Source organism: Anolis carolinensis, chromosome 1 (genome assembly GCF_035594765.1).
Source record: "Anolis carolinensis isolate JA03-04 chromosome 1, rAnoCar3.1.pri, whole genome shotgun sequence".
Lineage (NCBI taxonomy): Eukaryota > Metazoa > Chordata > Lepidosauria > Squamata > Dactyloidae > Anolis > Anolis carolinensis.
The window spans coordinates 314,258,884-314,276,937 of record NC_085841.1 but is presented as its reverse complement, the minus strand read 5'-3'; the positions used below and the strand labels follow the sequence as shown (position 1 = coordinate 314,276,937).

The 18,054-nt window shown below is 45.9% G+C and overlaps 1 protein-coding gene across 2 annotated transcripts in view; it reads left to right on the top strand.

Annotated features, from left to right (window-relative positions):
* Positions 1-3,568: 3,568 nt before the first annotated feature.
* The window catches only part of ivd (isovaleryl-CoA dehydrogenase), a 39,046-nt gene continuing 24,560 nt past the window's right edge, over positions 3,569-18,054 (top strand). Inside the window, exons 1-2 of one of the 2 annotated variants that reach the window (XM_003224793.3) lie at positions 3,570-3,746; positions 8,657-8,746. In XM_003224793.3, coding sequence (XP_003224841.1) covers positions 3,606-3,746; positions 8,657-8,746 — 231 coding nt within the window. In that variant the 5' untranslated portion in view covers positions 3,570-3,605. Of the gene's footprint in view, positions 3,747-8,656; positions 8,747-18,054 lie in introns of both variants that reach the window. The other variant, XM_062968182.1, reaches the window with a different exon arrangement.

Here is an 18,054-nt window from a genome sequence, read left to right as displayed (position 1 = left end):
GTCTGCTATATAGCCTGGGCCTGAATCATATAGGGCTTTGTATTTATTATTTACTATATTTGTACCCTGCTTTTCTCACCCCAGAAGGGACTCAAGGCAGCCTTATAACAGGCAGCAATTCGATGCCATACACACATACATTAAAATAAACAGCTATAGTTAAAACCAAAAAGTTAAAACATAAATTATTAAAACAAGATCAAGCCACCCAAATTATAATCCTGGGCCCCTGGTGGTGCCGCAGTATGTTAAAGTGCTGAGCTGCTGAACTTGCAGACCGAAAGGCCCCAGGTTCAAATCCCGGGAGTGGAATGAGCGCCCGCTGTTGGCCCCAGCTCCTGCCAACCTAGCAGTTCGAAAACATGCAAATGTGTGTAGATCAATAGGTACCGCTCCGGTGGGAAGGTAACGGCGCTCCATGTAGTCATGCCAGCCACATGACCTTGGAGGTGTCTATGGACAACGCTGGCTCTTCGGCTTAGAAATGGAGATGAGCACCAACCCCCAGAGTCGGTCACGACTGGACTAAACGTCAGGGGAAAACCTTTACCTTACCTAAATTATAATCCAGGGCCATTCCATTTATCAGTCACTTTGATTAATGGTTATAGGTCATGACCAGTATTTTTAATTGTGCCTGGAAACAAACTGCACTTTTGTTTATTCGTTCAGTCACTTCTGACTCTTCGTGACCTCATGGACCAGCCCACGCCAGAGCTCCCTGTCAGCCATCACCACCCCCAGCTCCTTCAAGGTCAAGCCAGTCACTTAAAGGATACAATCCATCCATCTTGCTCTTGGTCAGCCCCTCTTCCTTTTTCCTTCCATTTTCCCCAACATCCAACTGCACTTTGGAGCTGTTTTAAAAGATGGGTGGTATGGTCCTTGTAGTCTGTACCTCTGGTTGCAGCTCTTTGAACTAGCTAAAGTTTCCAAAATCTTCAAAGGCTTTAGTTACATTGCTGCTGCTGCTTAGTCGTTTAGTCGTCTTCGACTCTTCGTGACCTCATGGACCAGCCCACGCCAGAGCTCCCTGTCGGCTGTCACCGGCCCCAGTTCCTTCAAGGTAAAGCCAGTCACTTCAAGGATACCGTCCATCAGATGGAAGCAAAGCATGTACCACTGGCCAGATCCAGCGTCTCAAGGAACAGGCACAATTGGTGCACATGTTTTAAATGTGAAAAAGTACTCTAGGCAACTGCAGACTCTCCAGGTTCAAAGCTGAGTCCAGGAATGCATGCAATCTAAGAACCTGTGTGTCCAAGGCTTTACGTAGATGTTGAAGAGCAAGTTGGTAAAACAGACTTATTTTGACTCCCACAAGTTAAAGTCATGGTGCTCCTATCTTATCAACTACCTCTCATGCTTTGTGCCACCATCCCCAATCTTTCACTGTCTTCACAGTGAAACGTGATAGCCTTGTTTCAATATTTGAAAAGCTTTCATAAGGAAGAGGGAGCAGGCTTGTTTTTCGCTGCCTTGGAAACTAGGACACAGAGCAATGAGTTCAAATTCTGGGAAAGGAGATTCCACCTGAACATTAGGAAGAATTTCCTGACCGCAAGAGCTATTCAGCAGTGGAACTCTCTGCCTCAGAGTGTGGTGGAAGCCCCTTCCTTGGAGGCTTTGAAGCAGAGGCTGGATGGCCATCTCTTGGGGGTGCTTTGATTGTGCTTTTCCTGCATGGCACGTTGGGGTTGGACTGGATGGTCCATGAGGTCTCTTCCAACAGTATTATTCTATGATTGACATAGGTGGTGATATTTATATTTAATATATTTGATATTATATTTAATATTTATATTTTCTAGGTTTTTAAATTGTATGATTTTCCAGATTGTGAGCTGCTTTAGGCCCCAGTCCTGGGAGAAAAGCAACATACAAATACATATTATAATACAGTAGAGTCTCACTTATCCAACACTCGCTTATCCAACGTTCTGGATTATCCAACACATTTTTGTAGTCAATGTTTTCAATACATTGTGATATTTTGGTGCTAAATTCGTAAATACAGTAATTACTACATAGCATTACTGCGTATTGAACTACTTTCTGTCAAATTTGTTGTATAACATGATGTTTTGATGCTTAATTTGTAAAATCATAACCTAATTTGATGTTTAATAGGCTTTTCCTTAATCCCTCCTTATTATCCAACATATTTGCTTATCCAACGTTCTGCCGGCCCGTTTATGTTGGATAAGTGAGACTCTACTGTAATACCAAAGCACCTTGTCCACACATCCTTGTGTGCAAGTCTGTATTGATTTATGGCAAAAGTGACCCTATCACAGGGTTTTCTGGGAATGAGAAATAGTGACTTGGCCCATGGGTTTCCATGGCTGAGTGAGGACTTCTCCCCAAATAGTATTGAGCCATGGTGGGTAAAGTAGTAGCAAACTGCATTAATTTGACTGTAGATCAGGTCTGGGCAAACTTCGGCCTTCCAGATATTTTGGACTTCAACTCCCGCCATTCCTAACAGCCTCAGGCCCTTTTCTTTCCTGCCTCAGCTGCTAGGACAGGGCCTGAGTCTGTCAGAAATTGTGGGAGTTGAAGTCCAAAACACCTAGAGGGCCGAAGCTTGCCCAGGCCTGATGCAGATGCTCCACACAAGCTCGATATTCCTAAGCAAGGAGACCTACTTCTAAATAACTTTGGAAATACCGGATCACATAGGGAAGCTGATGAAGAAACAACCTATAAACCCACTAAGAAAATCCAACAAATGCTACGTTCAGCAAAGGACAAGAGGGATCCTCTCATCTCTGCATGAGTCTAGTGTATACCATGCAGCTGTGGACAAGTCTACATAGGGACCACTAAACGCAGCATTGCCCAAACACGAATCAAGGAACATGAAAGGCACTGCAGACTAATCCAACCAGAGAAGTCAGCCATAGCAGAGCGCTTCCTGAACCAACCTGGACACAGCATATTATTTGAGAACACTGAAATGCTGGACCACTCGAACAAACACCATGTCAGACTACACAAGCATGTGGACAATTTCAACAGAAAGGAAGAAACCAGGAAAATGAACAAAATCTGGCTACCAGTATTTTTTTTATAAAAAAAACTCGAAAATCAGGACAGTAAATAAAGAACACTCAGAAAATTCCAGACAAGAAACAATCAGGGTTTCACCAAATCAGGCTAATCACCAAAGAATTCTCCCAGGCGGGAAGCAGCCAAGCTGCAAGGTTATTCAATGCTAATCAAGGTGATCAATTGCACCATTCACATTTGCCTCAAACAGAAAAGAGTTATTTCTCCCACCCTGGACATTCCTCAGATATATAAACCCCACTTGCCTAGTTTCCAGCAAACCTCACAACCATCTGAGGATGCCTGCCATAATGTGGGCGAAACGTCAGGAGAGAATGCTTCTGGGACATGGGCATACATTCCAGAAAATTCACAGCCTTGTTTTCTCTTGCACCTGTGGGCGGGCACTTCGGGTCCCTCGGGCAGCGTCTGTGCAATGATTGGGGCGTTCTCCCTTCCTCTGAAGCCTATTGGCCAATCGGGCCCCACCTACCTATGTGCTGATTGGCGGAGGCGTCTGCAAGAGCGCGGCCGGGCTTGCAGAAGGAACCGAGATGGCGACGGGGGCGCTGCTGAGGAGAGCGGCCTCCGCTTGGGCCCTTCGGTCGGGTCTGCGGCAGCTCCAGTCCCAGAGAGGATGCGCCGGAGTCGCCGTCGACGACACAGTGAACGGGCTGAGCGAGGAGCAGCAGCAGGTACCTCAGGAGGAAGGCCCGGTTCACTGAGGAGAGGCCGCTCTGCTCTGTGAGGAAGGCCTCTTTTGCCTTTTCCTCGCAGTGCCAGCCTGGCTGCTTGTATCTATCATGGCTTTGTCTTGGAAAAGTTACTTTTTGGTCGGGATTGCCACTCTCAAAAGAACCCTAAGCACAGTTTGTGCTGGCTGACAACTGTAGTTCCAAAAAAAGTAACTTCCTCTAACTCTTCCCCCTTGTCCCTTTGAGTGCTTCCAATGCACTGAGAGGGAAGTTTTCACCAAGGGGCCTCAAAGCAGTTTTGAGGGGGTGCCATTTGTCAAGCTCCACCCAGGACCACACTCAGAAATCACAGGGTGTATCTACATCAGGGCTGGGCAAACTTTGGCGCTCCCGGTGTTTTGGACCTCAACTCCCACAATTCCTAACAGCCGCTGTTAGGAATTGTGAGAGTTGAGGTCCAAAACACCCGGAGAGCCGAAGTTTGCCCAGCCCTGATGTACACTGTCACACTAATGCATTCTGACAACCACTCTTAACTGCCATGATTTAATGCTATGGAATCCTGGGAGCTGTAGTTTGGTGAGGCCCCTGCACCTTTTGGTTTAGAAGATTAAAGACCTTGTAAAACTACAGTTTCCATGATTCCATAGCATTCAGTCAAGGCCCCCGGTGGCGCAATGAGTTAAACCCTTGTGCCGGCAGAACTGCTGACCGACAGGTCATCAGTTCGAATCCACAGAACGGGGTGAGCTCCTTTCTGTCAGCTCTAGCTTCCCATGCAGGAACATGAGAGAAGCCTCCCACAGGATTGTAAAAACATCAAAACATCTGGGCGTCCCCTGGGAAACATCCTTGTTAATTCTCGGCTAATTCTCTCACACCATAAATAACTTGAAGTTTCTCAAGTTGCTACTGACACACACACAAAAAGCCAAGGCCATTAAAGTAGTGCCAAACTGCATCCATTCTACATCTCTAAATGCATCCAAAGAAACAGAATGAGAAGAGATACCCAAGGGTCAACCATGCAGGAAGATACAATCAAAGCACTCTGACAGATTGCCATCTAGCCCAGGCATGGGCAAACTTTGGCCCTCCAAGTGTTTTGGACTTCAGCTTCCACAATTCCTAACAGCCTAACACAATTCCTAACTTTAGGCTGTTAGGAATTGTGGAAGTTGAAGTCCAAAACACCTGGAGGGCTAAAGTTTGCCCAAGCCTGATGTAGATACATCTTGTAGTTTCTGAGTGTGATCCTGGGTGGAGCTTGACAAGTGGCACCCCCTCCCAACTGCTTTGAAGGCCCTTGGTGAAAACCTCCCCCTCAGTGCATTGGACACACTCAAGGGATAAGAGAGACGAGTCAGAGGAAGTTATTTTTTTTAGAACTACAGCTTTCAGCCAGTTAAGAATTGTGGGAGTTGAAGTCCAAAACACCTGAAGGGTCAAAGTTTGCCCATGCCTCATGCAGCCTCTGCTCTAAAACTTCCAGAGAAGGAGACCCCACTGAACTCCAAGGAAACATATACCTTTGACCATCATGAAGTTCTTCCTACTATTCAGGTGGAATCTCTTTTCCTGCAATTTGAATCGATTGCTCCATGTCCTAGCCTTTAGAGTAGCAGAAAACCGCTTGCCCCCTCTTCAATATGACCTTCTTTCAAATATTGCAGCATGGCTTCAGAATTTGTTAAGGTGAGCCAAAACACAACTGCAGATATTTGGAAGGAAAACTGGCTAAAAGAGGAATGTGTGAATAGACTGAAATCTGCTTCACTTTACCCCTGTTCCTTCCACGGAACAGGGAAGATGGGGTTCCTGCCTAAAGTTGGGGAAGCTGCTTTTTTGGACTACAGCTCCCAGAATCCTTCCTACCAGTTAGTCCAAGAAGTACCTTTTCCAAGCCCCCTCCCAAGAGAAAGTTATGGAAGAGAGAGCCAACCATCTTTTCATTTGCTCACCTGAATCCTCTTTCCAAACAACAGAGGTGGGCAGGGATTCTTGCTTTGAACCCAAATCTTTCCTGTTATGCCAGTCAGAGAGAGGGTGTGAGAGAAGATGCAACAGCTGCTCCTTATAGGTGCCATGCTCTCACTGCCAGCTGCTTGTTGTTGGATTAAGGAGGTGGTTATGACCACTGATACTTCATGCAGAGTATAGGTAGGGGAATAAGAGCATGAAGTAGCTGCTCTTTCTACAAAATACATTGCTTAAAATGAGACTGCAAACATGGTTCGGCATTTAATGCTGCCAATGTTCAAACAGTGTAAGCAGGATGCTGTTGATTTGACTTGGTAGCAAACCCCCCTGTCGGCTTCCAAAAGTAGACTGAAGTGGCAAGGCTCACATCAGGAGCAAGGTGGAAGCTTTTTTGCTGGAGTGATCCTGTATCCTCGGGAGGAAAGGGAGGGAGGCCTGTGTTCATTGTTTTCCTGTAGAATCACTTCTCTTCATGCAATGAAGACAGTGAAATAATTCAAAGTTTTCTATAGCTTGGTTGAGTCATTAATCAGAATGGAGACTGCAGTCAAGAAATTGAAAGAAGACTAGAAAAGGTAGCTGTGAAGGAACTAGACTTGTGTCAGGATATATCAATGAAGACTAATGTTCGGATTGTCCATGCCATCATAGTTGAAGGGCATTCGGATTTCATGAAGAAATCAAAATATTTGTTGCTTAGTTTTCTGTCATGTCAAGGAGAGATCTACTTCAAGAAGAGGAAGACTGCTGACCCTCTAATTCCTCACTTTTATTGAAGTCTGTTTCTGTGTAGTTAATGCAGACTGCGAACTGTTTGGAAAACACCTAAGCTGTCTTTGGGAGTGCCTGATAAGTTGAACTTTTCTTAGAATTGTTTATACAAGAAATAATTATAGGGAGAAGGCTTTACTATTAAATGGACAAGCACTTGCAGCTGAGAAGCTACAGCTGGCTGTTGTGGCTGAGGAGAGGGGGAACTTCTGCATTAGAGAGGAAACGCAACCAAGCAAAAATGACTACATTTTTCCCTCTAGAAAAGACTCATCAGGGGCAGTTGGTAGATGTTGATGAGGGCCCAAAGATCACAAGGTTAGGCAATACTATTAAGCCTGCTGATGAGCTGAAGGACTGACCGATTAACACCAAAGGGCTATTATTGAAGGAGAGTAATATTATGGACTCAGGAGGTGGGAAAAGTTTGGCTGAGGAACTGGAGCAAACCGAGATGGAGAGTCCTGAGGCCATGCTAACACAAAATTTCAGCTTAGACCTTATGCTAGGAAAACCACAACATCATTTCCAGAAGAGGGTGACTTTAATTCTTACACACCCAAGAATTTTTTACAGCAGTATCCTCACCTCGACTTGCAACAAGGAGAAAGTTCTAATGAGGGCTACTCGCACCTGGAAGCTAGGTTTACTGCCTTCTCTAATTATTTGCTGACAATTAAGAATTATCTGCAGGAAAGTACAGGGCTCCTGAGTACACTTGCAAAAATAATTAAAGAGGAGGTTTTGAAAAGCCATTGCAACTGTGATTCCTCTAAGATAATGCCAACTGTCAACATTTCAGATGCAACCTGACAAGATATAGCTGCTCCACGCTTTAGTGATGAAACAACAAAACAGACAAAAGCAGATAAAAACAAGTTCCTTAAAGTCAATTGTAAGAGCCAGAAAAAAAAAATGAACAGCAAAAGGAAGATGAATCAAAGGACCACATGCAAACAAATAAGATGTTCCAGTAATCATAAATGTGTACCAAGTTTGGTTCAGATTCATCAACGTTGGGACTCACAGTGCGCTCTGGATGTGCACTCTGGATGTGCACTCTGGTACTACAATTTCCATCGGCCAGGATTATGCGCCCCCCCCCCCCCAATTCCCACCACTAGGTAAAGTTGGTCATGGTGGAAAACATTGTACAAGGAGGTATTGGATATTATTTAGACTGATGTAATCCCAAACCTGGGAGCCCTTGGTGGTGTTGCGGGTTAAACCGCTGAGCTGCTGAACTTGCTGACTGAAAGGTTGGCAGTTCAAATCCAGGGAGCAGTAAACTGCGTAAACTGCTTTCTGCCTTTTTTGCCAGTTTGCTACTTTAGCAAGATTTGTATTTCCATATGATTTGCCTTTTGGGGACAAAGTAGAGATAATTTAGAATTGCATGATGTTCAGCTCCAAATGTTTGGAAATGTCTGAAAGCTTCCTTCCTTCCGTCCTTCCTTCCTTCCTTCCTTCCTTCCTTCCTTCCTTCCTTCCTTCCTTCCTTCCTTCCTTCCTTCCTCTTTGTTCTGCTCTGACTTATTGAAACATTATAATCCAGAACAATTTAAGTAATCCCTCTTATTCTTGGAATATGGTGTTCTGAGTTAAATAGCACACAAAACTCTTCTTTACTCTGGGAAATGGATGACAATTTTCTGAATATATGGTAAAGTTATTTCCACTGCCCTTCTCCTAGATGCGCTTAAGCATGAATCAGGTGCCTTTAAAGAAAGAAAAATGTCAGTTTTTGCGGCTCTTAGAAAAAGAAGCCATGTAAGTTTTATTAAAATATTAATTCTGTGTATTTTTTAAAAAAATCTAGTAATCTTATTTTCCGGATATCCCTTGTAGCAATGAAGTTAAGACTAAATGTGCAGTTATAGTCAATAAAACAATAAGAATATTTCAGTCTATTGGCCAGGTGATAGTTAAAATAGGTTTAAAACAATTTAAAATATTGATATACACTTTGAGTTGTGTTGAGTAGAAAATACTTTGTCAATAATTTAATGATTGTCAGCAGTTCCCATTGGCACTGAGTACCTTTGTGAACTATAAATAGGGATTTCATGGACATCAGGAAAAAGCTTTTTGATAACATTCAAAGGAAGGAAATGAATAATTTCAGTTTTTTATACCTGTTTTTATTGTATCTCTGACAGCTTAGGCGAACCATGGTGAAATTCTGTCAAGAGCATTTGGCTCCAAAGGCTCAAGAAATTGATCAGAAGAATGAATTCAAAGAGATGAAGGCAAGTGCTTTCAATAACATATATCTAGGCTTAGATGCTTAGCTAGTATTTGGCATAGTTTACTGTGTGTTGGGATTTTGAGAGTTGAATATATTGAATTTGAAATTTCATGAATTAGAAGATACAAAACAGCTATTTAATACACATTAGAAGGAATAAATGTTTCACCAACCTGGTGCTGTCAATATATGTTGCCGTAAAATGCCGTCTTCTTCTGTTAGTGTGGTCATTGTTTCCTCAGATTGGAGAAAGGTGGAATAATTTAAATTATCCATCTAAACCATATCTTTATATGTTTGATGACAACCTCAATAATCTATGTCTAAGGTTTTGTTTCAGTGTGGATGAGAAAATTCAGTGCTTATTTAATAATGAAAAGTAAGCTGTGTGAAATGGCATATGATTTCTCTTTACAACATAATGTTTTCTTGGAACCATCTAGCAGTTGTGAAGAGTTCACTGTTGGGCTTCTAGGAAGGGGATTTACTAGAGTGCTTTAGTGTCACCGATAAATTTGATAAGGTATGTTTTATGGGACATACTACTTTTCACTGCTGTCTTTTATCAGCCCTGGAGTCCTATCTACTAGAACTTTGTGTACTTGTTATGTTTCAGTGAGAATTGGTTTTAAATGTTTACTGTGGCCTTTTATGAAACCAGTTTGGAACATAGTAGGAGTATGTGGCTGAAACACACAGCTTTGTTTATTGGCTGGGAATGTTAGCCAAGTCTCATCACTCTAAAATTGCATTGCTTTCTAATACTAATAGCTCCAGTTATTTCATGGAGGTGTATAGACAACTTGTCCAGGTGCTCAAATACATCAACTTTTGTTAGCAAAGTAGATTTTTAATTAAGCCCTCAAAAGTTCTGGAGGTGGAAAAAGAATTGGTTGAGCTTGTATTTCTATACAAAAACATTCAGTTAAAATACATCATCATAAAATACATTCAGTAAAATTCACATATTAAAACTCATTTCTGTAATATATACATAGTAAAATGTGTGTAACAAAGATCAAACCAGCTGAAAGGATTGACAATAGAGAACAGATTTCAGCAAAATTTTATTTGTTTATTTAAGAAATTTATACCCTGCCTTTCCCCACTTAAGGGCTCAAAGCGGCTTACAGCAGATAAAACGCATAATAAAAGTTAAAAAATTTAAAACCAAATATTAGTAGTTAATGTCCTAAAACATACAGTAAACTATAATAAAACTTTAAAACCACCTATGAATACATTATACAGTTCTTCCTCAATCTTGTAATTCCTGAGTTCAGTCAAAGGCTTCCTTTAAAAGATAGGTTTCAAGGCTCCTTCTAAACTCCAACAGAGAGGGCACTGCTCTAATTTCCCCTGGGAAAGCATTCCAATGAGGGGTGCCACTCCCAGAAAGGATCCCTCTCTGGAAGTTCTAATAAGGTCAAACTTGCACACAATGTATCTCATTATTTTACTTTTAATTACGATTAGAAAATTATAGTATGTTGTGAGTGACAGTATTTATAGGTATCACTTGCAATGCTGTGTGGGATTAAGTTCAAAGATCAAGAATCTATGGGAATATGGGTGCATCTGGCATAAAAGCTTAAAACCTTAGCACTGTTCAGGCTGATTGATTTCTCAGACCATTCTCAAGGTTTTCTTCACTAGCATGGGAAAATTTATTCTTATGCCAGAAGAAAAAAAGGATGTAAATTATTCTCTGCTAGCACAGAAATCCTTGAGAATCATAAAGTCCCTATAGTTTCCTAAGTCAACTCCCCTTCTACAAATGCTGACTATCCATCCTGTCCATGTTCCAAAAGCAGAGAATAGCTGTACTGGTGTGGAAAATGACTTGAGAGGACTAAACTTTAAGCAGCAAGAGTAAGGAAGTTGAATCTTCCCCAGCTTCCCAGGGCAAACTGCCCCTCCAATCTGGGAAACAAATTCTTCCTTCACCTCATATATTGTGAGCACTGAGATACTTGGACCCAGTCAAATTCATCTGATTAGTCCTTCCTAAACAAGGACTAACATTTTAGTGTTACAGCATATACTGTCAAAGATTCAGTCCCTGTTGCCTCTGACACCATCACTAGTTCAAAGCTTTGCCTGAGCCTCTGGAAAGTTGGCACCAGAATAGCCATTACTGAGTGGTCACAATCACTGGTCATCCACCTTTTCCCTCCTATGAAATTCAACTGAATACATCAGTATCAAATATCCTATTCCCCCCCCCCCTTTGTATTGATTCCTACTAGTCAGTAATCTAGGAAGAATTAATGGTGAGATGTGCAGAATAGGGGAAGAAACTCTTGATGAGAAACCAGAATATTTTGAGAGAATTTAATTTTTTAAGCTTATTGCTGATTAGAAGTGTCTGGTTCCTCATGTGGAACAGATGGGGTTAACAGTACTTGGAGGTTTCTTGTCAATCTGTCAGCAAGAGGAATCTACTAGCCAACAGAAATCTGTCATTTCCTTTTTTGTGTCAGGAACTCTCAGAAAGATGAAGCATCACTGACAGGGAAATGGGGTATTGGCAGACTATGTCGGCTTTGGAAGATGCAGAACACTGTGATTTAATTGTTTCTACCTGTGTCAAGATGGTGACTCATAGGCAGAATTTGAGGTAAATGATGATGTGGAATGCAGTCTACGAAATATTCTTATCTGAAGTTAGGGAAACTGTGCTGCACTGGACTTAGGACACGTTGCTTTGTGCTTAGAGGGCAAACAAGGTGAAACTTAATCCTGATAAGACAGAGGTCCTCCAGGTCAGTCATACGTCTGATTGGGGTATTGGGTGGCAACCTGTGCTTGACGGGGTCGCACTCCCCCTGAAGGCGCAGGTCCGCAGCTTGGGGGTCCTCCTGGGTTCGGGGCTGATTCTTGAGGCTCAGGTGTCGGCTGTGGCCGGGAGGGCCTTTGCACAATTAAAACTTGTGCGCCAGCTGCGACCATACCTTAGTTACCTCTAGAAGGACCATCTGGAGGAAGAAGGCAAAGGAGCTGACTTACAAACACTCTGGCTCCTGGCTGCTGCCCCTTGCCTCCCTCCCTGCCTTCCCAGTGTCTGGGGAGTGGATTTAAGGAGAGAGAAGACTCTGGAACTCCAAGGACCATCTGGAGGAAGAAGGCAAAGAAGCTGACTTACAAACACTCTGGCTCCTGGCTGCTGCCCTTTGCCTCCCTCCCTGCCTTCCCAGTGTCTGGGGAGTGGATTTAAGGAGAGAGAAGACTCTGGAACTCCAAGGACCATCTGGAGGAAGAAGGCAAAGGAGCTGACTTACAAACACTCTGGCTCCTGGCTGCTGCCCTTTGCCTCCCTCCCTGCCTTCCCAGCGTCTGGGGAGTGGATTTAAGGAGAGAGAAGACTCTGGAACTCCAAGGACCATCTGGAGGAAGAAGGCAAAGGAGCTGACTTACAAACACTCTGGCTCCTGGCTGCTGCCCTTTGCCTCCCTCCCTGCCTTCCCAGTGTCTGGGGAGTGGATTTAAGGAGAGAGAAGACTCTGGAACTCCAAGGACCATCTGGAGGAAGAAGGCAAAGGAGCTGACTTACAAACACTCTGGCTCCTGGCTGCTGCCCTTTGCCTCCCTCCCTGCCTTCCCAGTGTCTGGGGAGTGGATTTAAGGAGAGAGAAGACTCTGGAACTCCAAGGACCATCTGGAGGAAGAAGGCAAAGGAGCTGACTTACAAACACTCTGGCTCCTGGCTGCTGCCCTTTGCCTCCCTCCCTGCCTTCCCAGCGTTTGGGGAGTGGATTTAAGGAGAGAGGAGATTTTGGAACTCCAAGGACCATCTGGAGGGATAGTACCAACAAACAAATGCCAGCAAGCTGCAGTGGTTCTGAATGTCCTCTCTTCCTGTTCCCCTCTTCTGACTTCTCATTATAACAACCAAGGTTATACTTGTACTGAGAGTCTGTCTTACTGAGTTTCACTCCTTGTTTATATATTGCTGCTATAACAACTTTTAAATACTTTTATAACATCTGTTACGTGCTGTGAAGCCTGGTCCTCCTGATTAACTTACCAAATTTATCATCCTTAATTGGTCCCGCCTGGCACATTATAAAACCATAGTGCACCATATTGAATTAGTTCACCACCGCCTGCTTGCACCTTAGTTAACTTAGACCCGTATACCTATGCTGCTCTTGCACCCTCTGCGCTTTGCAACTGCATTTGCACTTTGTATTGTTGGAGGAGAGTGGGGGAGGCTGGAGGGTTATGGGGACTGTAGGGTGGGGGAAGGGAACGGGTGTGTAAGGATGCCAATCTATAACAGGAAACTAGTAAACCAAATAACATCATTTGGACCAGGGGAAGAGAAAGAGAGAGGACAGCTGGATAGGGGAGGAGGGTGTTCCGATGGGTGGGGAGCCTCTATAGAGGTGGTGTCTGGGAGGGGGAGATACGGGAAAGGGAGACCAAATCATTCAATTCGGCCTAGGGTTTTTGATAGGACGTTAATAGTTCCAAAACGGTCTCCTGACGTAGCTAACCTGGGTAGCCAGGATGGCGGTCCCTCCAGGTTAAAGGTGGTGCTGTTTAATGCCAGGTCAGTGAACGGGAAAACATCTTTCATCCAAGACCTCATCTTGGATGAGCATGTAGACCTGGCATGTATTACGGAGACCTGGCTGGACGAGATGGGAGGAGTTAATCTCACCCAGCTCTGCCCGCCGGGTTATTCCGTACAGCACCAGCTGAGATCTGGAGGGAGGGGAGGTGGGGTCGCGGTGGTCTATAAGGATTCCATCCCCCTGACCAGGTGCCCCGTCCCACAGTCGACCATGTTTGAATGTGTCCACCTGAGGGTGGGAGACCGGGACAGATTAGGGATTCTGTTAGTGTACCGACCACCCCGCTGCACTACAGTCTCCCTGCCTGAGCTAGCTGAGGTGGTCTCGGGCCTGGCGTTGGAGTCCCGGCGGCTCATAGTGCTGGGGGACTTCAATGTCCATGCCGAGGCTAACCTTTCAGGTGCGGCTCAGGACTTCATGGCCGCCATGGCAACTATGGGGCTGTCCCAACTCGTATCTGGTCCCACCCACAGTGCAGGGCACACACTAGACCTGATCTTCTGTCGGGGATGGGAGGAAGGTGGCGGTGTGGAGGAGCTCACCATCGCTCCTTTGCCATGGACCGACCATCACCTGATCAGGTTTAGACTTACTGCGCCCCCCAACCTCTGCAGGGGTGGTGGACCTAAAATGGTCCGCCCCAGGAGACTTATGGATCCAGAAGGATTCCTGACGGCTCTTGGGGAATTTCCCGCCTCCTCGGCAGGTGATCCTGTTGATGCTCTGGTCTCTCTCTGGAATGGAGAGATGACTAGGGCAATAGACACGATCGCTCCGGAGCGTCCCCTCTCGAGTAACCGAGCTAAACCAGCTCCTTGGTTTACTGAGGAGCTGGCAGCGATGAAGCGAAAGAAGAGGGAACTAGAGTGCGTGTGGCGATCAGAGTATAACGAGTCAGACCGAACACGGCTCGGTTCCTATCTTAGGGCATATGCCGCGGCAATCAAAGCTGCAAGGAGAGTCCACCTTGCGGCCAACATTGCGTCCGCACAGAACCGTCCGGCTGCGCTGTTCCGTGTTATCAGAGGGTTGTTAACTCCCACCAATCAAGGTGGGAGCCCTGATAACTCGGCAGCCCGCTGTGAAGCATTTGCTCGGTTCTTTGCGGACAAAGTCGCTCTGATCCGTTCCGACTTTGACACCATATTAACGGCAGTCTCTGAGGATGTAACGAGTGCACCTGCTTGTCCAGTTTTGTTGGATTCATTTCAATTGGTTGAGCTCGAGGATATGGACAAGATCCTTGGAGAGGCGAGACCGACCACATGCATCCTAGACCCCTGCCCATCCTGGCTGGTGAGAGAAGCCAGAGGGGGTTTGGCCGAGTGGGTGAAGGTGGTGGTGAATGCCTCCCTTCGGGAGGGCAAGTTTCCAGCGAGCCTAAAAATGGCTGTGATCAAGCCGCTGTTGAAAAAGCCATCATTGGATCCCACTCAATTCGGAAACTTTCTGCCTATTTCCAATCTCCCCTATTTGGGCAAGGTCTTGGAACATGTGGTTGCCTCGCAGCTCCAGGGATTCTTGGTGGACACTGATTTTCTGGATCCGGCACAGTCTGGCTTCAGGCCGGGGCATGGTACCGAGACAGCCTTGGTCGCCTTAGTCGATGATCTTCGCCGGGAACTGGACAGGGGGAGTGTGTCCCTGCTGGTTCTGCTGGACCTCTCAGTGGCCTTCGATACCGTCGATCACGGTATCCTTCTGGGACGCCTCGCAGGAATGGGACTTGGAGGTACTGTCCTGCAGTGGCTCCACTCATTCCTGGAGGGTCGGTCCCAGATGGTGTCATTGGGGGACACCTGCTCGGCCCCACAACCGTTGACTTGTGGGGTCCCGCAGGGTTCTGTATTGTCTCCCATGTTGTTTAACATCTACATGAAGCCACTGGGAGAGATCATCAGGAGTTTCGGGGTCCGGGGTCATCTGTACGCAGATGATGTCCAGCTCTGTCACTCCTTCCCACCTGTCACTAAGGAGGCTGTTCAGGTCCTGAACCGGTGCTTGGCCGCTGTGTCGGACTGGATGAGGGCCAACAAATTGAAATTGAATCCAGACAAGACAGAGGTCCTCCTGGTCAGTCGGAAGGCCGAACAGGGTATAGGGTTACAGCCTGTGCTGGATGGAGTTACACTCCCCCTGAAGGCGCAGGTGCGCAGTCTGGGGGTGATCCTGGACTCATCGTTGAGCCTGGAGCCCCAGGTCTCAGCGGTGGCTAGGGGAGCCTTCGCACAATTAAAACTTGTGCGCCAGCTGCGACCGTACCTTGGGAAGCCAGACTTGGCCACGGTGGTCCACGCCCTTGTTACATCCCGTTTAGACTACTGCAACGCACTCTACGTGGGGCTGCCTTTGAAGACTGTTCGGAAGCTTCAATTAGTCCAACGGGAAGCTGCCAGGTTAATAACTGGAGCGGCGTTCAGGGAGCGTACTACTCCTCTGTTACGTCAGCTCCACTGGCTGCCGATTAGCTACAATTCAAGGTGCTGGCTTTAGCCTATAAAGCTCTAAACGGTTCCGGCCCAGCTTATCTGTCCGAACGTGTCTCCCGCTATGACCCACCTCGAAGCTTAAGATCGTCGGATGAGGCCCTGCTCGCGGTCCCGTCAGCCTCACAGGTGCGGCTGGCGGGGACGAGAGACAGGGCCTTTTCAGTAGTGGCTCCCCGCCTATGGAACGCCCTCCCCATTGAAGTCAGGCAGGCTCCCTCCCTCCTATCCTTCCGTAGGAAGGTAAAAACTTGGTTGTGGGGCCAGGCTTTCGAATAAGAATCAGCAGCATTAATTACTATTATGTATACTGGAACTCAATTGACAGACCCAGTCTTTTAAACTTGTACACGCCTATCTATATTTTATAAATGCATTTTATGAATGTTATATGTAAGTTAATTTTTAACTGATTTATAGTGTATTGTACTGTTTTTATATGTCTGTTTTATTGTAAGCCGCCCTGAGTCCCCTGTTGGGTGAGAAGGGCGGGATATAAATATTGTAATAAATAAATAAATAAATAGACTGGATTATTGCAATGCGCTCTACGTGGGGCTGCCTTTGAAGACGGCCCGGAAATTACAATTAGTACAACGCTCGGCAGCCAGGTTCCTAACTGGAGCAAACTACAGGGAGCGTTCAACGCCTCTGTTTAAGGAGCTCCACTGGCTGCCGTTTACTTTCCGGGCCCTATTCAAGGTGCAGGTTATCACCTACAAAGCCCTAAACAGTTTGGGACCCACCTACCTTAGAGACCGCATCTCCCCCTATGAACCTGCACGTTCTCTTCGCTCGTCGGGGGAGGCCCTCCTCTCGCTTCCACCACCTTTGCAGTCGCGGTTGGTGGGGACGAGAGAGAAAGGCCTTCTCTGTCGTGGCCCCCCGGCTTTGGAACTCGCTCCCCAGGGAGATCAGGCAGGCCCCTACCCTACTGTCCTTCAGGAAAAGCCTAAAAACTTGGCTCTTCCAAAAGGCCTTAGAGGATTGATCATTGTAGGTTTGATCTATCTGCCCACTCTACAATAAGCTGCCTGGCCACTATTACTTGCTACTTTGCACTTTATTGAATATTTTACCTCTGAAACTACCTCTCCCATGTGAAGTTTTCTGCATTTTGGCCCAGATCCATGTTTTAGCCTCCGGTTTTTAACATTTTATATTGTTTGCTGACTTTTATGACTGTTTTACTGATGTTGAAGTTTTATTGATGCGATTTTGTTCTATTGTCTTACTACTGTTATTGTATTGTTGTGTCGGGCATGGCCCCATGTAAGCTGCTCCGAGTCCCTTCGTGGAGATGGGGTTATTATTATTATTAGAGCAGCAGTTCTCCCAACTTTTTGAACTCTTTATACACTCATAAATTTGTTTTGCAGTAGAGTCTTGGTTATCCGACATAAACTGGCGGGCTGAATGCTGGATAAGCGAAACTGTTGGATAATAGGGAGGGTGGCAGAAGAAGGACCCTCTTTCCCTGTTGCTGGTGAAGAGGCTCCTCCTCTTCCTCGGCAGGCTGGCTATCGAAGAAGAGGAAGAGGACAAGCGGCAGGGACAGTGCAGCCCCCACGTGAGGCTTGCAGGCTACCTCCACCGTTGTTCCTGGCGATCCTCCTCCTCCTCGGCAGGCTGGCTATCAAGGAACAGGAGGAGGAAGAGGACACGCGGCGGGGGCAGTGCAGCCCCCAACTGAGGCTTGCAGGCTGCCCCCACCGCTGTTCCTTGCAATCCTCCTCCTCTTACTCGGCAGGCTGGCCATTGAGAAGTTCCTGCTTCTGTCACCGCTGCTGCCTTTGCCATCTGCCCTCCCTCGCTCGTGCAGAACCAGAACCCGGCTGGCCCGGGAGGGAGGGTGGGTGAGCGAGCGAGCGAGGGAGGGTGGCCCCGGGCGTTGGATAATACAATGTGTTGGATGAGCAGAAGTCAGATAAGTGGGACTCTACTGTAATTCCCAAGCCCCTTAATGGTATATTTCGGCAGTCAAATGCTCAGAATCCTTGCACACAGTCTCATGTCTTCATATGACTGTTGAATAAATAGATATTTGAATCGATCCAAAAATGATGTTAAAAGAAGACTAGAAAAGGGCATCTTGAATCATTTGCTGAAACCATAGGTCATTGGAGGAGATAGTAAAGAAAACTGCTGTGCCGAAATCTCCAGTACATTTTCTTAGTCTTTCCAACATAATGGTGCAATATTGGTAGTGACAATTTTTCAGTGTTTTTTTAAGGGATGAAAAT